The 18,342-nt window shown below is 38.0% G+C and overlaps 1 protein-coding gene across 1 annotated transcript; it reads left to right on the forward strand.

Annotated features, from left to right (window-relative positions):
* Positions 1–1,458: 1,458 nt before the first annotated feature.
* RMP64 (ribonuclease MRP subunit p64) lies at positions 1,459–17,758 on the forward strand. The gene is made up of 9 exons (XM_075199984.1): positions 1,459–1,610; positions 3,012–3,166; positions 10,250–10,326; positions 11,031–11,162; positions 12,590–12,667; positions 13,182–13,531; positions 14,247–14,308; positions 15,135–15,391; positions 17,307–17,758. Exons 1-9 carry the CDS (start codon positions 1,514–1,516, stop codon positions 17,677–17,679), a joined length of 1,581 nt encoding a protein of 526 aa, XP_075056085.1. The 5' UTR covers positions 1,459–1,513; the 3' UTR covers positions 17,680–17,758.
* Positions 17,759–18,342: the final 584 nt, after the last annotated feature.

Here is an 18,342-nt window from a genome sequence, read left to right on the forward strand (position 1 = left end):
TGATCCCTCCACACATGCGCTGTCCAGCTCTGCTCTTCGGAGTAGAGCTGACAGCACTGACATTTTTAAATTATATTAATGTACGCCAGCTTCATGACAAGTTTCCTATTTTTCTGAACTTGTTAGATTGTGAGAGGGAGCAGTCACCATACTATTGAATGGTGACTGCTCCCAAAAACGAAGCAGAATGCAAAGCAGCAGATATCGTGCAATGCACCATTCTTAAATATGCGGGACACTACGAGTTTTGTGGATTTTACGGTAAGAGCCCGAAAGTGTTACTTCACTAGTTGTTAAATATGCCCCCATAACCCTATTGGAGTGATGAATGCTATATATTTAGTACTGTCAGTATGTTTTTTTTAACGGTTCCTTATTCTTTTCTTACTGACATGCAGACATGTGACTGTTTTACTGTAATGGTTTGCAAACCATTCCAGTTTGGAATACATAACAGTCCCAATCTTCTGCGCCAGGAAGAGACATGATAAGAAGGGGGGTGGATCGAGGGCGTGGTCCCACTTTGTCCTGAACTGCGAATCGGGACTATATAAAGGTTTTTGAGTGAAAACAATCAACATGTTCATTAATGTACAAAAAGACAAAACACCAAGCTATGCAAATTCCCGGCAGCTTGCAGGACTCATCCCCCTGCACCATACAGAAGACGTCAGATACATGTGTGACAATACATATACGCCACTCCACCCTAGTGTCTGCCATCATACATGTGTGACAATACATACACGCCACCACCCTAGTGTCTGCCATCATACATGTGTGACAATACATACAGGCCACCACCCTAGTGTCTGCCATCATACATGTGTGACAATACATACACACCACTCCACCCTAGTGTCTGCCATCATACATGTGTGACAATACATATACACCACTCCACCCTAGTGTCTGCCATCATACATGTGAGACAATACATATACACCACTCCACCCTAGTGTCTGCCATCATACATGTGTGACAATACATATACACCACTCCACCCTAGTGTCTGCCATCATACATGTGTGACAATACATATACACCACTCCACCCTAGTGTCTGCCATCATACATGTGTGACAATACATACACACCACCACCCTAGTGTCTGCCATCATACATGTGTGACGATACATATACACCACTCCACCCTAGTGTCTACCATCATACATGTGTGACAATACATACATGCCACCACCCTAGTGCCTGCCATCATACATGTGTGACAATACATACAGGCCACCACCCTAGTGTCTGCCATCATACATGTGTGACAATACATACAGGCCACCACCCTAGTGTCTGCCATCATACATGTTCGCTCCTTTCTTCTATACGTACACAGCACCGAGGGCTGTGCCCGGGGCAGCTTCTATCCAGCAGACAGCCATTGTCTGTGCATATGCTGGCGGCCGGGGTCAGTTGTGAGGGAAGTGTTTAGTGGTAACCCAGCCGTAACTGCTTCCGGGTGACAGTAAACCTTGCTGCACGTTGCAGTAGTGAGAAGCTGCATGTTATCCAGCATGGCGAGCGCTCCCTGGAATCGCGTTAATATCCCTCGTCCCGCAATTCAGTGTCAGGTGACCGTGCCGCTCGGAGAGATCACAGGTGACCAGCACGGGGCTTAGTCTTAGCTAGGGCGGACACACACGGCTAGTGTCCAGAAGTCATAAGTCTGTTTCTGATCATAAAGTATATAGTCATCATTATAAGAATTGCATGGAGTCAGTAAACAAGGTCTGTTGCCCAGAAAATATAAGGTTTTTTTAGTGCCAATGTGTGTGTTGGTTTTCTACTACACGCTATGATTAATTTGTTTTCACATGTGGGAGGAAACACTGCATAACACACAAGCTCCACATAGATTGTGTCCTAGTCACAATCACACATATGACCCCAGTACGGAGAGGCATTACCTTTCCCATATTTCGTGGACTAGGCACATGCAGCCCTCCTACGTGCTTAAGGTCTATTATGCACATTTAACCCTAAGAAAAAGTCTATTAAGGTGGTCTTATATTTACATTGTACCTGTCATCTCAGTCACACAAAGTACCAGTGTGTCTGGCTCCATTTCTGCCACAAACTTCATCTAGTGACATTGCCTTTACAGGTTAAAGTGCCAAACTGTATGCAAGATGGACAAGAACTAGTCCAAGTGTGCCAGATAGACCCCAAGTGATTACTGCCAGTATTATGTGAGGCCCAGGTGGTAAACACCCACAAATCAACTGATTCTTAACATGGGATATGTACAACAAAAAAAACAACATCCATCCATTCATATTGCAGCATGAAAGATTCTGATGATCTGATTGTCTATGTAGTAAAAATTCAAATTATCTAATTGGCTAACAAATAGGGAACCAGTATCTGCACAGTGGAAAACATATGTTATATAAAAAACTGTCTGTGTATGCAAATACACTGTTACAACTCGTATGTACAGTACAGAAATTCCAAGCGACAATGCTTTTTAGCTGATTTGCTAGCAAAAAGATTCAAACAGCCTGAAATTTTAGGGAGAGAGTGTAGCAGAAAAGCAAGCACAAAAAAGTTATGCCAAAGAGGCATAAGAAAAAGATGCAATCAATTTGAAAATTGCATAAAAGAGTGCTTGCACACCTACTAACTTTTGTTCATTTTTGATCCCACACTGCCCTAAAATTCTGAAACCATTTTCTACAACAGAGGGAAAAATAAGGATCAACAAGTATCAGTTTTTGGTCTCCATGATTCTCCAATATTTAAAATTTTCTTATTTTTATTGCCAGAATATATTACACACATTTTTGATACAATTGCTAGAGCAATAAAGATATTCCTAATGAAATACCATGATAGTCTTTGAATGTCCAAAAATATATATTAGCAGAGGTATATTTGAACTGTGCAGGCTTGCTGAAGTAAACAGAAAGTCATATTCAGGTAGCTGATCCTAGAATATAATTTCTGTTTAAAAATGGCTATGTTTTGGTAAACTTACAGGATTTTTTTTATGTTATTCAGAAAAGTCCATCAACAAGCTTGTTGAAAGATGTATTGCTGCCCACTCATCATTGGAGAGCAAAACACTGAATATTGAGGTTGCTACGTTGGATTCCATATTATACGTTTATCACCATCGTCTGAGCTACCATAAACCTTACCTGGCTTTAAAACAGGTATCTTTTATATTGTGAAGTGGATTGTAAATTCTACTTTTATTTTACCACAAATTTCAGTCAAGCAAACTACCCATCTATGTGGCCCAATCAGCCAGGTTGTGAACAGAGCTTTAGCTCATTTATTTCTGTGGTGACTTTTCTCTTCTCTTCTGGCTTCCACTGTCTTCCCACTTAGTTTGTCGTATGTATATTATGCTTGTATACCTGTTACTTTTATCATTATTTAGCTGTATAGTAATACTTTGAGGCCAGCTCCAACTGGATCACCCCAGTAGTGCACACCTACTACTTCACTGCAGTTGCACTTCTAATTAGATCTTGCTCTAGTAACTTTGTTCTCTGTTTTGTTGTGCTTTTAATGTGACATTGGTGTTTTTATTAGTTTTGTATACTGAAACAATCTTCTATTTCTTCTCTTCATTACATACGCTTTCATGTGCTCTTTAAGGAAGGAGTGCATGTGCTCTCTACGCAGTATTCATGGGATGGGATTGAGCAGAAGGACCAATCACAAACTTAAGAAATAGAAGCTTGTTTTCTTCCCGTTACATCCCCCTATTCTGCTATTTCAATTTGTTTAGCTAAATATATATGCTGGTTTTATATTACATATTGCTATGTGCTACGGTTTTTCCTAGGGCTTTGGCTAAGGGGAGGGTCTTTTACAAACTTTTACCTAAGTGGTAGTGCAACTTTAAAGGTATTGTCAGACGAGCATATGTAGTACAGCATTTTTTTACACTATTAATTTAAGCTCTATATTAGGGGTCAGGGAACTTTTTTTCCTTTTATCCCAAAATATATTTAGATATGCCGACGTTGCCCCCTTTATTTGAAAGGAAGGAAATCATATATTATTAATTATTGGAATTAAACATTTTATTGAATCTTTTCAAAATTTCTTTGAAAGCTTCAACTTCAAAACTTCAGGTTTTGGAGAAATGATGTTGCTTCATTTTTGATAAGAGAGCATCAATATTGGGGCATTTTGATGTTAGAGCAATTTGGATTTAGTCTTCAGCGTCCAATCGATTTCTCTGCTTTGTTTTTATGTTCGTTAGAGTGGAAAATCCTTGTTCGCAAAAGTAGGTTGTTGCAAAAGGCAGCAACTTTTTGACTACCTCCTCGTGTGCAATTTTGAATGCCTTTGCAGCTGTTGACATAAAAAAATATGACAGATCTGCTTTGTTTTTAAATGCAAAACGTGCTTCATTATTGAGGCTCTTCTGGTACAACAGCAATTTCACATTTAAAGGGGTCTACAATCCAACTGACATGTGAATCGGCAGCATTACCCCCAGGAATTTAATTTTACCCCATTTGGGGTAATTTACCCCTGTTCCCTGACCACTGCTCTACAAGTGAAAAAAAGAAAAAAAAAATAGCGCTAGAAACTTAGGGTGAAAATGAAAATTGTGTCATACTCAATTTCGCAGCTATAATTACTCCAAACTTTGCTTACCATATGTTATTCAGCACATTGGTTCTGAACGATCACTTAAGAGAAGTGTTGCAGAATCATCAACCAATGCTAACCTCTAATTTAAATAATATTAACTAATAACACATTTTAGTTAAAAGTATTAGAGCGGCAGGGGCACAGCTTTATCAACAATGGTGTAGTATGTGTGTTACCAACTCCATTAAAATTATGCTTTTACTTAGGCTGTACTCTTCATATTAGATTTTCGAAATCTGCATGATGGATATAGTTTTATTCAAACAATTTTCAATGACATTAGTGTAACTTTAATTATAGCTAAATGTGGTTTAAATATATTAATTTGTATCTTTTCACAATTGTTACAGCAATGACTATAGATGGCTAATATGAGTAATATGAAGTGCTTATCTCTGTTGCTCAATACTGACCTACTGCTTGTTCATATGAGTGACAAGACATGCAAATACATTTCTGTCCCAGTTCTGCATTTTGGCTTTGCATGTGGAGGTAAATTTCCACTGTGGAACCACACCCTTGTGTTGATTGCACTAAAGATTCATGCTTTTTGCATAACAGAATAATGTATCCTTGTATGTGTTGGTAAAGGCAGTGGAGGACACAAAACAACATTAAACATAAGCAAATGTTATTTTTGAGTTACATTGTTTTTTACAGTATTTACACGTATTCATGTAAATAATACACTTTTCTGCTGGTATTTGAAACCTATTATCAGGAATTGCAGTGTTAATCTGTACTATATTTCCTGCTAGCGTTCAGAAACCATAGTATTTGTTTAGAGACTCTTCCTTTGCAGCCGTAGTAGCAAACTATCGCATTAATGGTAACCTTTCCCACCAGTGACCAATCATATGGTTCAGTGAAGGCCTTGGATGTTTTTAGTGGTCACTTTGTGGCCAGTTTATTATTATTTTCAGGCACTTACCATATGATTTATTTCTGAATCAGTGATGACATCATATGTCCATGCAATGGACATATGCAGGTAGACTGATAAGCAGGTAGACAGTAGCCTTCATTTTAGAGGAAGAATGTGTAAGGTTTAAGTGGCTTTGAACATGACCTCTTAATGGCCATCAAACATGCCAACATAAGGGTATCAGAATGTGCTAGTGTTTTCAAACATAAGTGGTCATGGATGTATTCATCATCAACATTTATTTATATAGTGCCAGCAGATTTCATAGCGCTTTGCAATTGGGAACAAACAGTAATAAAACAATCCTGGGTAATACATATACAAGTAGAGGTAAAAATGCCCTGCTCGCAAGCTTACAATCTATGGGACAATAGTTTGATACACAAGGGTAAGTGCTACATCATATTGAATATTTGTCCAGCTAGAATGCAAAGATTACAAAGTATTTAGTGAGCTGTATGCTCAATCACACTATTATGTTGGTCAGAGGATTGTTGCCTTGTGTTAGCTGTGTAGAGGGTGGTAATAGGGTAACCTAGTGAGATGAAGAGGGTGGTAGAGGAATATTATAAGCTTGTCTGAAGAAGTGGGTTTTCAGAGACCGCTTGAAGGTTTGAAGACTAGAGGAAAGTCTTGTGGTGCAAGGGAGTGGGTGCAGCCTGAAAAAAGTCCTGTAACCGAGAATGGGAGGAAATCATGAGTGGAAGAGAGACGCAGATCTTTTGCAGAACTAAAGTGTCTAGTTGGGAGATATTTTGAGAGAAGTGAGGAGATGTATGTCGGTGCAATTTTGTTGATGGCCTTGTATGTTAGTAGAAGAATTTTATATTGGAGAAAACAGGCAACCAATGTAGAGACTGACAGAGTGACTCAGCAGACGAAAAGCGATTTTCAAGGAAAATCAATCTAGCCGTTGTGTGCAAAATATATTGTAGGGGCTCGAGTCTGATTTTGGGAAGACCAGTAAGGAGGTAATTGCAATAGTCAATGCGGGAGATGAGTGCATGAATTAAAGTTTTTGCAGTTTATTGTGTGAGATGTGTACGTATTTTGGAAATGTTTTTTTAGATGTATGCATCATGATGTAAATATAGAGTTGATGTGGGGAGCAAAGAATAGTTGCGAGTCAAGGGTGGCAGCGAGCTTACGGGTGGGATTTATGGTCATGTTGTCAACAGAAATAGAAATGTCAGGCAGGAAGCTTCTATTATTGGGTGGGAATATTATTAATTCTGTTTTTGAAAGACTGAGTTTGAGTTGGCCATAGGACATCCAAGATGAAATGGCAGAAAGACCGTCCGTAACATGAGAGAATACAGATGGTGAGAGTGCAGGAGAGGATAGATAAATTGGTGTATCATCCGCATAGAGATGATACTGAAATCCAAGGAAGCTTATTAGTTTTCAAAGAGAAGTGGTGTAGATAGAGAATAGCAGGGGACCTAGGATTGGGCATTGTGGTACTCCAACTGATAAAGGAAGGGGAATGGAGGTTGTTCCAGAGAAATTAACACTGGAAGAGTGATTAGATAGGTAGAATGAGAACTAGGATAGAACAGTGTCTTGAAGACCTAGGGGGATTGTATTGTAGCGTCTGTATGAGGAGACAGTGGTCAACAGTGTTGAATGCAGCAGAGAGATTCAGGAGATTTAGAAGGGAATAATCACCTTTAGTTTTAGCTGTGATTAGATCATTGACAACCTTGGTCAGTGCAGTCTCTGTGGAGTGTTGAGAGTGAAAGCCTGACTGAAGAGGATCCAACAGGTTGTTTGCAGAAAGTAAACGTGTGAGGCTAAGTGTAGGCAATTCTCTGAAGAAGTTTGGAGAGAGATGGGGCAGCAATTTGAGAAAGAGTTTGTGTCAGAATTTTATTTATTTTTTTAGAATAGGAGTAATCACTGTATGTTTGAATAGTGATGAAAAGATACCAGTAGAGAGAGAGAGAGAGATTACAGATTTTAGTTAGAGGTGGAATGAGCACATGAGACAAGGACCTTCCAATTTGTGATGGTATGGGATCAAGAGGACATGAGATAGAGTAGGAGGATAAGAATAGAGTAGAAACCTCCTCTTTTATTTGTGGGATCAAATGAAGAGAGGGTAACAGAGGATGCTGGGAAGGAATGGAGCTGATTGCTAGTTGAGGGAGATTATACCATTTCAAGTCTGATCTTATCAATCTTGTCCTTGAAATAGGAGAAAAGATCTTGGGCACTGATGTTAGTTGGAGGGTGTGGGGTGGGAGGATTGAGAAGAGATTTAAATTTGTTAAAGAGGCGTTTGGGGTTTAGAAGCCTGAGCATAGATGAGAGATTGGAAGTAGGTTTGTTTAGCAGTGTCCAGAGCTTTTCGATAGGAGTGGTAGATAGCAGTATATGCTCTGAAATCATTAGAGGTGCAAGATTTGTGCCAGTGACGTTCTGCGAGAAAGTTTTTGTAACTTTAGTGTGCCATGGTTCTCAACGAAGTCTACACAGAGTATGAAGAGTCCCTGGAGCCACTTGATTAAGGGCAGTTGCTAGGGTATGGTGAACATGAGAAACTGCCATATCAGGGGAGGAGAATGTAGAAATTGGGGAGAGAAGGTGCTGGAAAGAGGTGGAAAACTGTTGAAAATCAATAGGATTAATACACCTGGGGGACTTGAAAGAATTTGACAGCAGAGAGGTTAAAGAACTGAGTGAACAAGAAACTAATAAGGTTATGATCCAAGAGAGGGAAAGGAGTGTTAAAGAAATTAAAAACTGAGCATAGTCTAGAGAAAACAAGATCAAGACAGTGGCCATCCTGATGAGTAGCGGATTCAATCCACTGGGAGAGGTCAAGTGAGGAGGTTAGAGACAGCAGTTTTGAAGCAGCATTGGAAAGTGGATTAGCAATAGGGATGTTGTAATCGCCCACACCATGATGATGGTGGGAATGTCTGAGGATAAGAAGTGAGGGAGTCATGCAGAGAAGTGTTCAAGAAATTGTTGGTGAGGTCCAAGGGGTTGATAGATCACAGTGATACGCATGGATTAAAAATCCTAACAGTATCTACTTCAAAAGATGTGAATGTGAGTGATGGGTCATTTGGTAGAACTGTAAATGTGCACTGTGGGGGGAGAAGTAGTCAAACCCCACCTCCTTGTCTGCCTCCAGGTCTGGGGGGGTGGGTGAAATGGAGGCCACCATGTGAAAGGGTTGCAGGTGAGGCAGTGTCTGATTGTGTGAGCCATGTTTCTGTTATTGCCATAAGGTTGAGGTTGTTTGAGAGGAAGAGGTTGTGTTCAGAGGTCAGTTTGTTACAAACAGAGCATGCATTCCAAAGGACACATTTAAAGGACTTTAGAAGAGATGGGAAACAAGCTGATGCGTTTGACGTTTGCTGGATTTCTGTAGCGTTCAGATATATGTATGTGGGAGAAGTGTTGGAGGCCTGGATTGGGTGATTTGTCACCAGCTAATAGAAGCCGGTTGGAAAGATGATTGTAAGAATTGTGTCCTTTTAGCTTCTGGCGACAGGGTGAGGTTGTTCTAACTATTGAATTTAAATAGGACAACAGTACATGATTGTTAACTAGAGGTTAAGTGAAGTAATGAATGAATGTATTGCGAATAGTCCACCACCCACGTAATAACCAGGGGACAGGGATTCTCTGGAAGGAAAATGGTGACTTTTGCTTTAAAAGCCATTTTTTCCTCTGCCTAGTATTGAATTGCTGGTTAGATGCACTCTGCTATGGAAATTATTTAGCAGCTAGCTAATATGGAGAGGGAAGCAACCGTGAAGATACAGAGAATGGAAGATACAGAGAATGGCATATGTCCAGCCATTGGGTTTGAAACCACTAGTATACTAATATGCCCAGTTCCCTGTAGATGAAGTCAGGTGTGAACATTGTAGGCTAATGTTGTGCTGTTTTTGCACACAATAATATTAGTAGCACTACACATTAATGCCACGGACTATCTGAACATGTTTACTGATTATATGTATGACTGCTGTGTACCATCAGCACGTGGGCCTTTTTTGGTAAAAATAATATTCCATGTCTGCAAGGCTAGAAAAGTGAATGGCTTGTTTCCAGGTACGAGCATGTGAAGTTAACTGAAAGCAGAGGCCTCACCAGACACCGCACCTCAGTCCAATTGAGAATTGGTTGGAAAAATTAAATGAGCTTTTAGGGAATAACAGGACAAGTTTGAGCGCCTAAAATGAGTGTCCTGGAAAACAGTGCAGGGGAACAAGTCTGGCCGTTTGACACTCAAGGTCAACAAACTGTGTTTCTTCTGTGTCATCTGCTGTCGTCTACTTACTGCATTTACAAACGTGACAGATTACAATCCAATCAATATCAATCACTTTATCATTGGGCATGGGTATTGTTTTGGAACCACATAAGCTGTTACATAATATCACTACAGATATAACTAAATGTGTGACTAGTACCACTATTTTTGATCTGTATTTCTGTTTAATCATGTGTTTTCTGTTAATTTGGCAGCTAATTATTTACATGTGGAAGAAAAGAGTAAGATTCAGCTATGTTCTAAAAATAAAGATGGCCCACGTCACTTTGCTTTGGAGGAGGATACTTACTAAAGGCAACAATAAAAGTGTCTTACTGTCCTTATTTTAAAATGTAAAAATTATTTCATTTTATGTGACGATTCACCTTGTTACCTCTACTTTCATTTTTCCTTTTCCTTCAGGTGCAGCAGTGTACAAAGCGAATACGGTCCATGGGTTTGGAAGCCTCCATACAAGAGATAATGGATTTATGTCCAAAGTATGTGATATACCCAGGCTATAGTGTGTAAACACCTTTTTACTGGAATAGTGCTTTTTACAGTGTGGGAAAAATTACTTGTTCAAATATAACTTTCTCTTTTCTTTTCATGTGCTAACTTTACTTATTAGTGGTATTTGTAATTAGGGTTTTGCGCAGATTTTCTTTATTTTTTTAAATCAGGAAAACTGATAGTCCAGCCATTGTAGAACCACACGTCTCATAATGTTCTGCTAGGTTTGGGGTTGTAAAACAGCTGGAGAAGCATGGGTTGTTTGTGTCTAATTTACACAGTTGTCATGACTTCTTTTAAAATTTTGTTGAACCTGGATTATTTAATACATATTTGGTAAATCTAAAAATCAGTTTTTCCAATATTGTCATTAATCTCGCTGCATGTATGCATGGCGTTAATCCTTTTTATAGGAATGATTGCAAACCATGTTTTCATATTTTTATTTTCATTTTTATCTGTAATAATTGGAGTGGTGGGCAGAAGGCAGCTCTCCGTCACCTGTGGTCCCAGCTCTTTCCTCCTTTATGCCCCATCGGTCCTTTCTCAGCTTTACCTTCCATCACATTCAGCTGTTAGATTTCTTTTCTATAGGATGTAACACTTGTTTAAATGTAAGTTTATCAGATGCCTATCACTGACCTAGAGCTATCAGATGTGAAGTGTAACTATGAATGTTTTATTTCTTTAGGAAAACTGATCTTGAAGCCGCATCGCATTGCTCTTTACCTAGTCAGCCGATTATGGAACTGGTATCTATGAAGATTCTGGGGGCTTGCAAATTATTGCTGCGTCTCATGGATTGCTGCCGCAAGGCCTTCCAGTATCCTTTCTATGTTTCTTCCTTACAGTTGCAATAATAGCAGAGAATGGGAAACATACAGAAAGTTGGGCAAAAACTGGGGGGTAACATAATGTGAAATGTGTTGTCTTCACTTGGTTTGCAATACCGGTCTCCAAATTCTGGCGGTAAAAGGAAGTGGAGCTTATCAGGACACACATTTATTTACAAAAAGCGCATACCTTGACATTTGTATGCACTGAACAGGTGCACACGTTACGGCAATCATTACATGATGCAGGATAGGTGTCGTAGGATCTCACCTTCAGAGTAGAATGTTAGTGCATGCAACAGTTTTATGAATTTTAATGGTACATTAAACAGCTTGTCCACACAAGTATAGGCTTTGGTGCTTGTGCAGAAAAAAATTGATTCTGCCCCCAAAACTCAGCGTTAACTGTTTCGATAAATGGGCCATTGAAATGACATTTCTGACAATAGTTTGTCTGACTTGCACATAGCAATGACAGTAAGCTTCAAATGTGACTGCATTGCAAATAAAAATTGTTGCATACATGGGCAACTTCATATATTAAAATATTGTAGGGCTTGTTTACTTCTGTGTAGGAGTAATTACTACGTAGTATAGCTAAAGTTAAATATTGTAGAAATAGATGATCAAATAAGTGAATGTTAGAGGCTTATTTATATCTTATACTGCAGTAATCAGCATAAGTTGCTTAAGCAACAAGCTGCAGACATGACGGTTCATTTCAGCTGCCTGAGTGCCCCAAGGAGGACAGGAAAAGCAGTTCTGGATCACTAGGAGACATGTTAATGTCTCTGAGTCTTTGAGCAGCAAGCTCCTTTATCAAAAGAAGAAAAAAATCATTCTGTTACTCTGTTTATGTAGACAGGTTGACAACACAAATAATGGGGGGCTGGGTTTCACATGGAGACCATGAAATCTGCCAGGACGGAAGATATGTAGTGGAAGTGGTACCCGTTGTACATGACAGTACCCATGAATTTAGCTGCTGCCATCCTAGCAGATTGAATCTCAAGTAACCCAGTGCCCAAGGCTGGGACATCCACCAAAGTGCCACACTAGATGGTAGTTATTAAAAGAGCTGTATCTCTCAAAGGGGAAAGCACTGAACATAGCAGTACAGGTATGTAGGAGGATTTACATGTCCTTTTAATACCATCATAGAGCTTTCTTTGAGATCGAGTAGCTATTTGCTTTCCTTTAGAAGTTAGATTAGTGTATTAAATATTAAACAAAAAATAATTAAATATGCCTCCTAAAAAACGCATGGTCATTCTTATCCAGCATGAAAGTTTCCATCTAGCTGTTTATGTGTAACTACAAATATGCTTAATTATATGTGTGGTGCTAGCAGTTGAACAGAACACAATGTTTTCATTTTATTGCAATTCTGGTATTTTTCCTTAAACTTCATAAACAGCTTATGTTTGCAGCACCTGAAATTACAGGAATTTATTGTCCTAAATGTTGTGCTTTTGGGATTGCTAAGCAGATTATGGTATGTACATAATACAAATTTACATATCTATATATTACTATGTAGAAACATTCACATTGAATGAGGGGTATCCGGTGCTTTCCAACATTTATATAAAGACATGCTCTTTTTACAGCTCCCCCTCCCACTTTAATTGAGTTGCTGTTTTTAGCACATAATGTTGATAATAAAAAATAAAACGTGTATGTTTGTAGTTGCAAAATATTCGAGCATTCTCTGTTACATGGGATGGTCACTCATTTATATTTATAACTCCCTAGAAAATAACATAGGGAGGTACATTCTGGGGAAATTACAGATTTAACACACAATAAGTGTAACATATACAATGTTTATAATGTGTCTTTAGGATACTACTTAATATTCCATTGCGTGTGGGTAATAGATACCTTTAAAAGCTGGTTGCTATTCTAAATTGTAATTAGTAAGTTATACATATTTGGTTTGAAGACAAATGTGTTGAAATTGTTATGCAGTACTAACAATAATGGATATACAATGTTTTTTTCTCCAGGGTTATGTACAGAGGAGTCTTAAAACAGCTCATTGTCTTGTACAAAATACAGATATCTGTGCAGCAAGAGGTGTCAGAGTTTCAGAAAATGCCCTACTTTAAAGACTTTCATTTTCCTGACAAGATTGAAGATTACCTTGGCCCCGTGTTCACCGATTTGGTTAGGGGAAAACTACCTCAAATGTTTTTCAAAAAAGGCGAACCACAATTGCTCAATAATATATTCAAAACTAGTAAACTGATTAATAAAGAAAAAGATTTAGAAACAACTGAGATTGCAGACTTAAAAGAAACCAAAAGAACATTTATTGATTTGGGGCAACCAATAAAAATGAAGAGATTAAACAGAGGTAAGAAAAGTGATTACATGTATTAAACATGGTGACAAAAGTGAACAAAGTAACAAAATGTGTTTCTGTTGCATTGGTTAGTAAGTCTATTGAGACGCAGTGCATGGTTGTCTAACAATCATGCTTTAGGAGGTGTTGAGAATATTGAAGCATTTGCCAACTATTAATGCATACTTGTTAGTGGTAGTAGAGTGACTGCAATGTATATATTGTCTGAAGAGACCGAATCAGAATATATTTAGCTTTGTTTCCTGACTTCATAGGTACTGTACTAAATTTGCATGTGTAGTCATACAATGTACAGACAATATGTTTTCATATTAAATATTTTTTATTAAATCATATTTTATTATTTTCTCACTTGATGTAGTGTGTTTGTGCATGTGCTGGCATAAGAACCTTTCTAGTAAATGTTATGTGTGCACATTACTTAGAGATGGCTTGCCTTATACTGGCAGATTTAGTGAATCAAATATATGTACATGCAGCTCAAACTATTTTCTGCTACTTTTATTCATATGTAGTTTTGTGTTAAAGTTATTAATAGTTATTTAGCTATACTACCATGTAGATAATTGTAGATAAATGCATTTTTAATCAACAAGTAGTTTTAGCTTTCTTTTAAAATAACATTATTTTGCATTATTTTGTTGTTTTATTTGTGTACTTACTGTACCGATGCATTACACTACTATGTCAATTTTGTCCCATGCAGACAAGCTGGAGGCTTTTGATGTCAAAGCATTATTTCAGCCAGTAAAAGCAAACAGTTTCCAAGTAAGTAATACCTTCTTATTTTAATTGAATATGACCTCTCCCTGTAAGCAGTATTTGTATTTTTACATTTTATTATATCAAAAAATAATTGGACTTCACAGTTGGAAATGTTGATAGAAATAGTGCACTGGATAATGGACAATAAAATGAACAAAGTGTGTGCACGCGCACACACACCTTATACACATATCCATCTTGGTAGAATAGCCTCACACTGTCACTAGTGTATAGAATATTGTAGTTTTTGCTAAATGTCATTTGGACAAGAAATTAAGTTGTTCTTGTTGACCTCTAAGTCCCATCAAACTTGATTGCTGGGATTTGTAGTTCAATAACTATTTGTCAGCAACAGGTTGCTCACCTCCATTTATGAATAATGGGATTTAGATTTGTTTAATTCCTTTATATTTGTATATACAGGTGAGAGTAGAGCATGGAACAAGATGTACTGCATTATTTTCATAGTTATTATGACTTGTTTTATGTTTTAATGGCACTCAAACTTTTTACTAATATTTGATTCTTGTTTTTTTGAGTTTGGCAACCTTACTTGTCAATTTAAATGCCAGTTGTCTCATGAAGCTAAATTAGGTTTGTTTTGCCATGCACCTGAATTAAAAGAACTCATTCTTATTTGTTACTTGGAGAATATGGGTACTGTGTCTTACCACCCAACAGTACTGATCTTTGTAGTTAGGGGCATGGCCTTATGTGTAATGGTAATGTGGATGTGTATAGTCCCTATTGCTTAATATTTATTTTAGGTTGTATGCATTTTTTTTCTCATTTGTACTTCAGTTTAATCTAAAAATGACATTTTCCACAGAATTTCAGTTCAAAACAAGAATCCAATATGTCCAAGAACAAACAGATTGGTTTGTCACGACACAGAAGAGAAAGAAAATGTATGAAGAATATGCTGCCTAAAATTCAGGAAGCCGAGAGCTTTAAAGAGCTGTCTGATCAGCTTCTTTTTGCGGTAAAATGGTGTAAAGAAAGAAAATTGAGAAATGAAGCTGTGTTCTTCAGGAACCGATATATGCGAAGCCGAAGGCTGCAACATGCTGAAGCCTTGGGATGCAGGTGTGTATGACTAGAGCATGTAGATACATTTTTACCACCTCCAGGTACACAACATTTATCTTGAATGCAACACTTTGGTATAAAGTGGAGCAGGCAGTTTTAAAACATAGATATAATCTCACATACAGCCTGAATAAAGGCATAATTGAAATAACACACATACAATTTATGCATTTTTCCAAACTGTGCCCCTAAATGTGTGTAGTATTTCCTGCTTAAACACCTACTTAGGTATTTTATTTAGAATGTCTATCTGTGTGGGTTGACGCTCCCGTAACACAAATCTTGTCTGAGTATTTAGAATTTGGAGTCTGTATGTAAAGCTACCATGCTTCCTACAGTTTGATATCCCAGGAAAGTTCCCATGGGCACAGTGAGAAGGCTGCTGCAAGTACATGACATGTTCAACTGTAGTTAATACTCATTAATATTTATACCAAGCCAGGAGATGGCTAACTTCATAAGGCATGTAACAATTCTGAATTTCCAAGTATATATACAGCATTTGCACCTAGTAAATGTAACATCATTTCAGGGTTGTGTGTTCACATCCATGCTTAAAGTGACACATCTGTATTTGTTGTTTTTCCTTTTTGTTTACTTTTAAATAAATCTTCCTTTAGTGGTTAAATGTGCTCTTAGGTGCACAGGGTTGATTTTGCAAATATAGCCCATATTCTGTAACTGTCTGGTATATGCAATACCAAGTAAAATGTACATTGGAAGCAATTGGCTTTCCAGCTCAGACAGTCTGCAGTGAGTTGGTCACTTGGAGTCCTCTACCAATAGCCGGTTGCCGCCGCTGCGTCAGATTGCTATCATCAGCTGCTTTGAACAGAGTAGTACAGAAATCAATTTACGATACTCTGTATAAAACTGATTGTGGCAGGATTCCCAATATACAGAGCACTCAATCAGTACAGCCAGCTGAGAGAAGATGAGAGGAGCTTCAGGTGAGGTGTTATAGGCACTCTATTAGAGTGCATATAACACCTTACAGATAGGATAAACTCTTACAGATAGGATAAACTCTTACAGATAGGATAGACTCTTACAGATAGGATAGACTCTTACAGATAGGATAGACTATTACAGATAGGATAGACTCTTACAGATAGGATAAACTCTTACAGATAGGATAGGGACTATATTTATAAAATAGAATCTTTTAAGGGTTATTTATGAAAGTGCAAATGAAGTTTTCCTGTGTCATATGCCTACTTTTGTGCAAATGCAGCAATTGTTTTGAGGAAGGGCATATATTGCAGGCTATGTTTGTGGTATCTGCATAGGTACAAACATCTGCATCCTCTCATTGGTGGTGTTGTATGGATTAGGGACGTTGCTTGCTAAATGCAGATTAGCCAAGGCAAGCTTTTATGATACGGGTCCATCGCTGGACCGCATAGATTCATGCAGTAGCTAAAAATGACTAGCATATGTTTGACCAAACTATTATAGATTAGCCTAGATGACCACTGTCCCCACCTTTGCGCAGTCTGGTAGTGCCAGACTGTACCTAACAAATTATATTTTACTCCCCAGTGCAGGAACCTTTAGCACTAGTGTCCAGTCCTTGGGGCTCCCTGGCAGACACAGCTGATCAGCACTGTATAAGTACTGAAACTGAGGATGCTTTTGGTCATAGTAAAAGTACCTGTTTGGCACTTGTTGTAATATCCCTCCGGGTTCTTCACAACATAATCCTATAAATAGGATTATGTTCTAGTTATCAGGACACATCTCTTAAATAGTTGACAGTATTTGTCCAGCTCTAGAGTGGTATGGGATGGTGGTGGTGGTGTTTTTTTCGTCTTTTTTTTTTTTTTACCTGTAAAGTATAAATATATAATTAAACCAGTTTTTGTTCCTTTAAATGTATTATTAAAACCATTTCTTTCTTTGCGTTTTAAAGTTTAAAGAAGAAACTGCATTGTTGGAAAAAGTGTTTGTGTCACAGTTTGCATGAACAGACTCTGAATGAACATCACCCAAAGGCTTGTTTCAGAATACAAAGATTTCCGCATACTTGGAAATTTACGGTCACTCGGTCAAGAAAACGGAAATTTAACGAATGTCGCATTACGTATTCTAAAGCCAAGGTTAAAAGAGATTTAAAAATAGATTTGTTTCCTGGGGATGAAAAGGTGTCTTCATCTGCCACAGATATTGCTTTGAGATCTCAGACTTCTGAGCCCTCGGTGTCTGGCACAAGCACTAAAGGAACAGACCGGAATCTTACCGAGACAGATGACATAGATGATATATTTTCATCAATTGGAATGTAGTGGACTTTCAGTCTTCTGTCTAGAGTACTGGATAAATTGTTATGGGAAGCAATAAATACAAAATACTGTGGGCTTTTTCTCTTCTGTGTATAGTGTGGTTTTATTTTATTTTCACTACTTGGGGCAAAGTAAAGTAAGTTTTGGAGTTTTAAGAGCAAGAGGGAAATATTGATTCTTGCATAAAATTTAGCAATTTGACCAAAAATCATTTTAACTATAATAATACTAATAGTCCCCCATTATCAGCAACATAAGGCAGTTTTAAATTGTGCCCACCCACTGCCTGTCAATTATCTCATAAAACTGGCTGCATGGGTACTGGTCCTGATTCAGTGAGGAAAGTAAAAAAAAAAAAAAAGTGTAACTGTGCACCTTGACAAAAGCATGATGCATTGGAGGGGGAGGTAAACTTAAAATGTGGAGACAGATTTATAGTTTGGGTAAAGCATGTCCTAATGTCAGTGTAAAAATAAAGCTATCAAGTATTTGTGTACTACATGAAAATTCAGTCAATATTTTCCTTACATGCGAAATAATAAACTCATTTGTCGCCTTGTATTGTAACATGGTTTGTCCTGGAGAAACGTTACTCCTCTTTTGCCTTGCTTTCCTTCATGAATCGGGCCCATTATGTTTCTTTTGCCTATGTTGTCATAGGAAGAG

This window comes from Mixophyes fleayi, chromosome 2, assembly GCF_038048845.1.
Source record: "Mixophyes fleayi isolate aMixFle1 chromosome 2, aMixFle1.hap1, whole genome shotgun sequence".
Classification (NCBI taxonomy): Eukaryota; Metazoa; Chordata; class Amphibia; order Anura; family Limnodynastidae; genus Mixophyes; species Mixophyes fleayi.

Bases quoted from the DNA above. Each gene is read 5' to 3' on its own strand.
- RMP64 (XM_075199984.1), top strand. From the start codon at position 1,514: ATGTTATCCAGCATGGCGAGCGCTCCCTGGAATCGCGTTAATATCCCT. The intron at 13,532-14,246 runs GTAAGAAAAGTG...TGTCCCATGCAG, and splicing joins AATGAAGAGATTAAACAGAG to ACAAGCTGGAGGCTTTTGAT. The intron at 15,392-17,306 runs GTGTGTATGACT...TGCGTTTTAAAG, and splicing joins GCTGAAGCCTTGGGATGCAG to TTTAAAGAAGAAACTGCATT.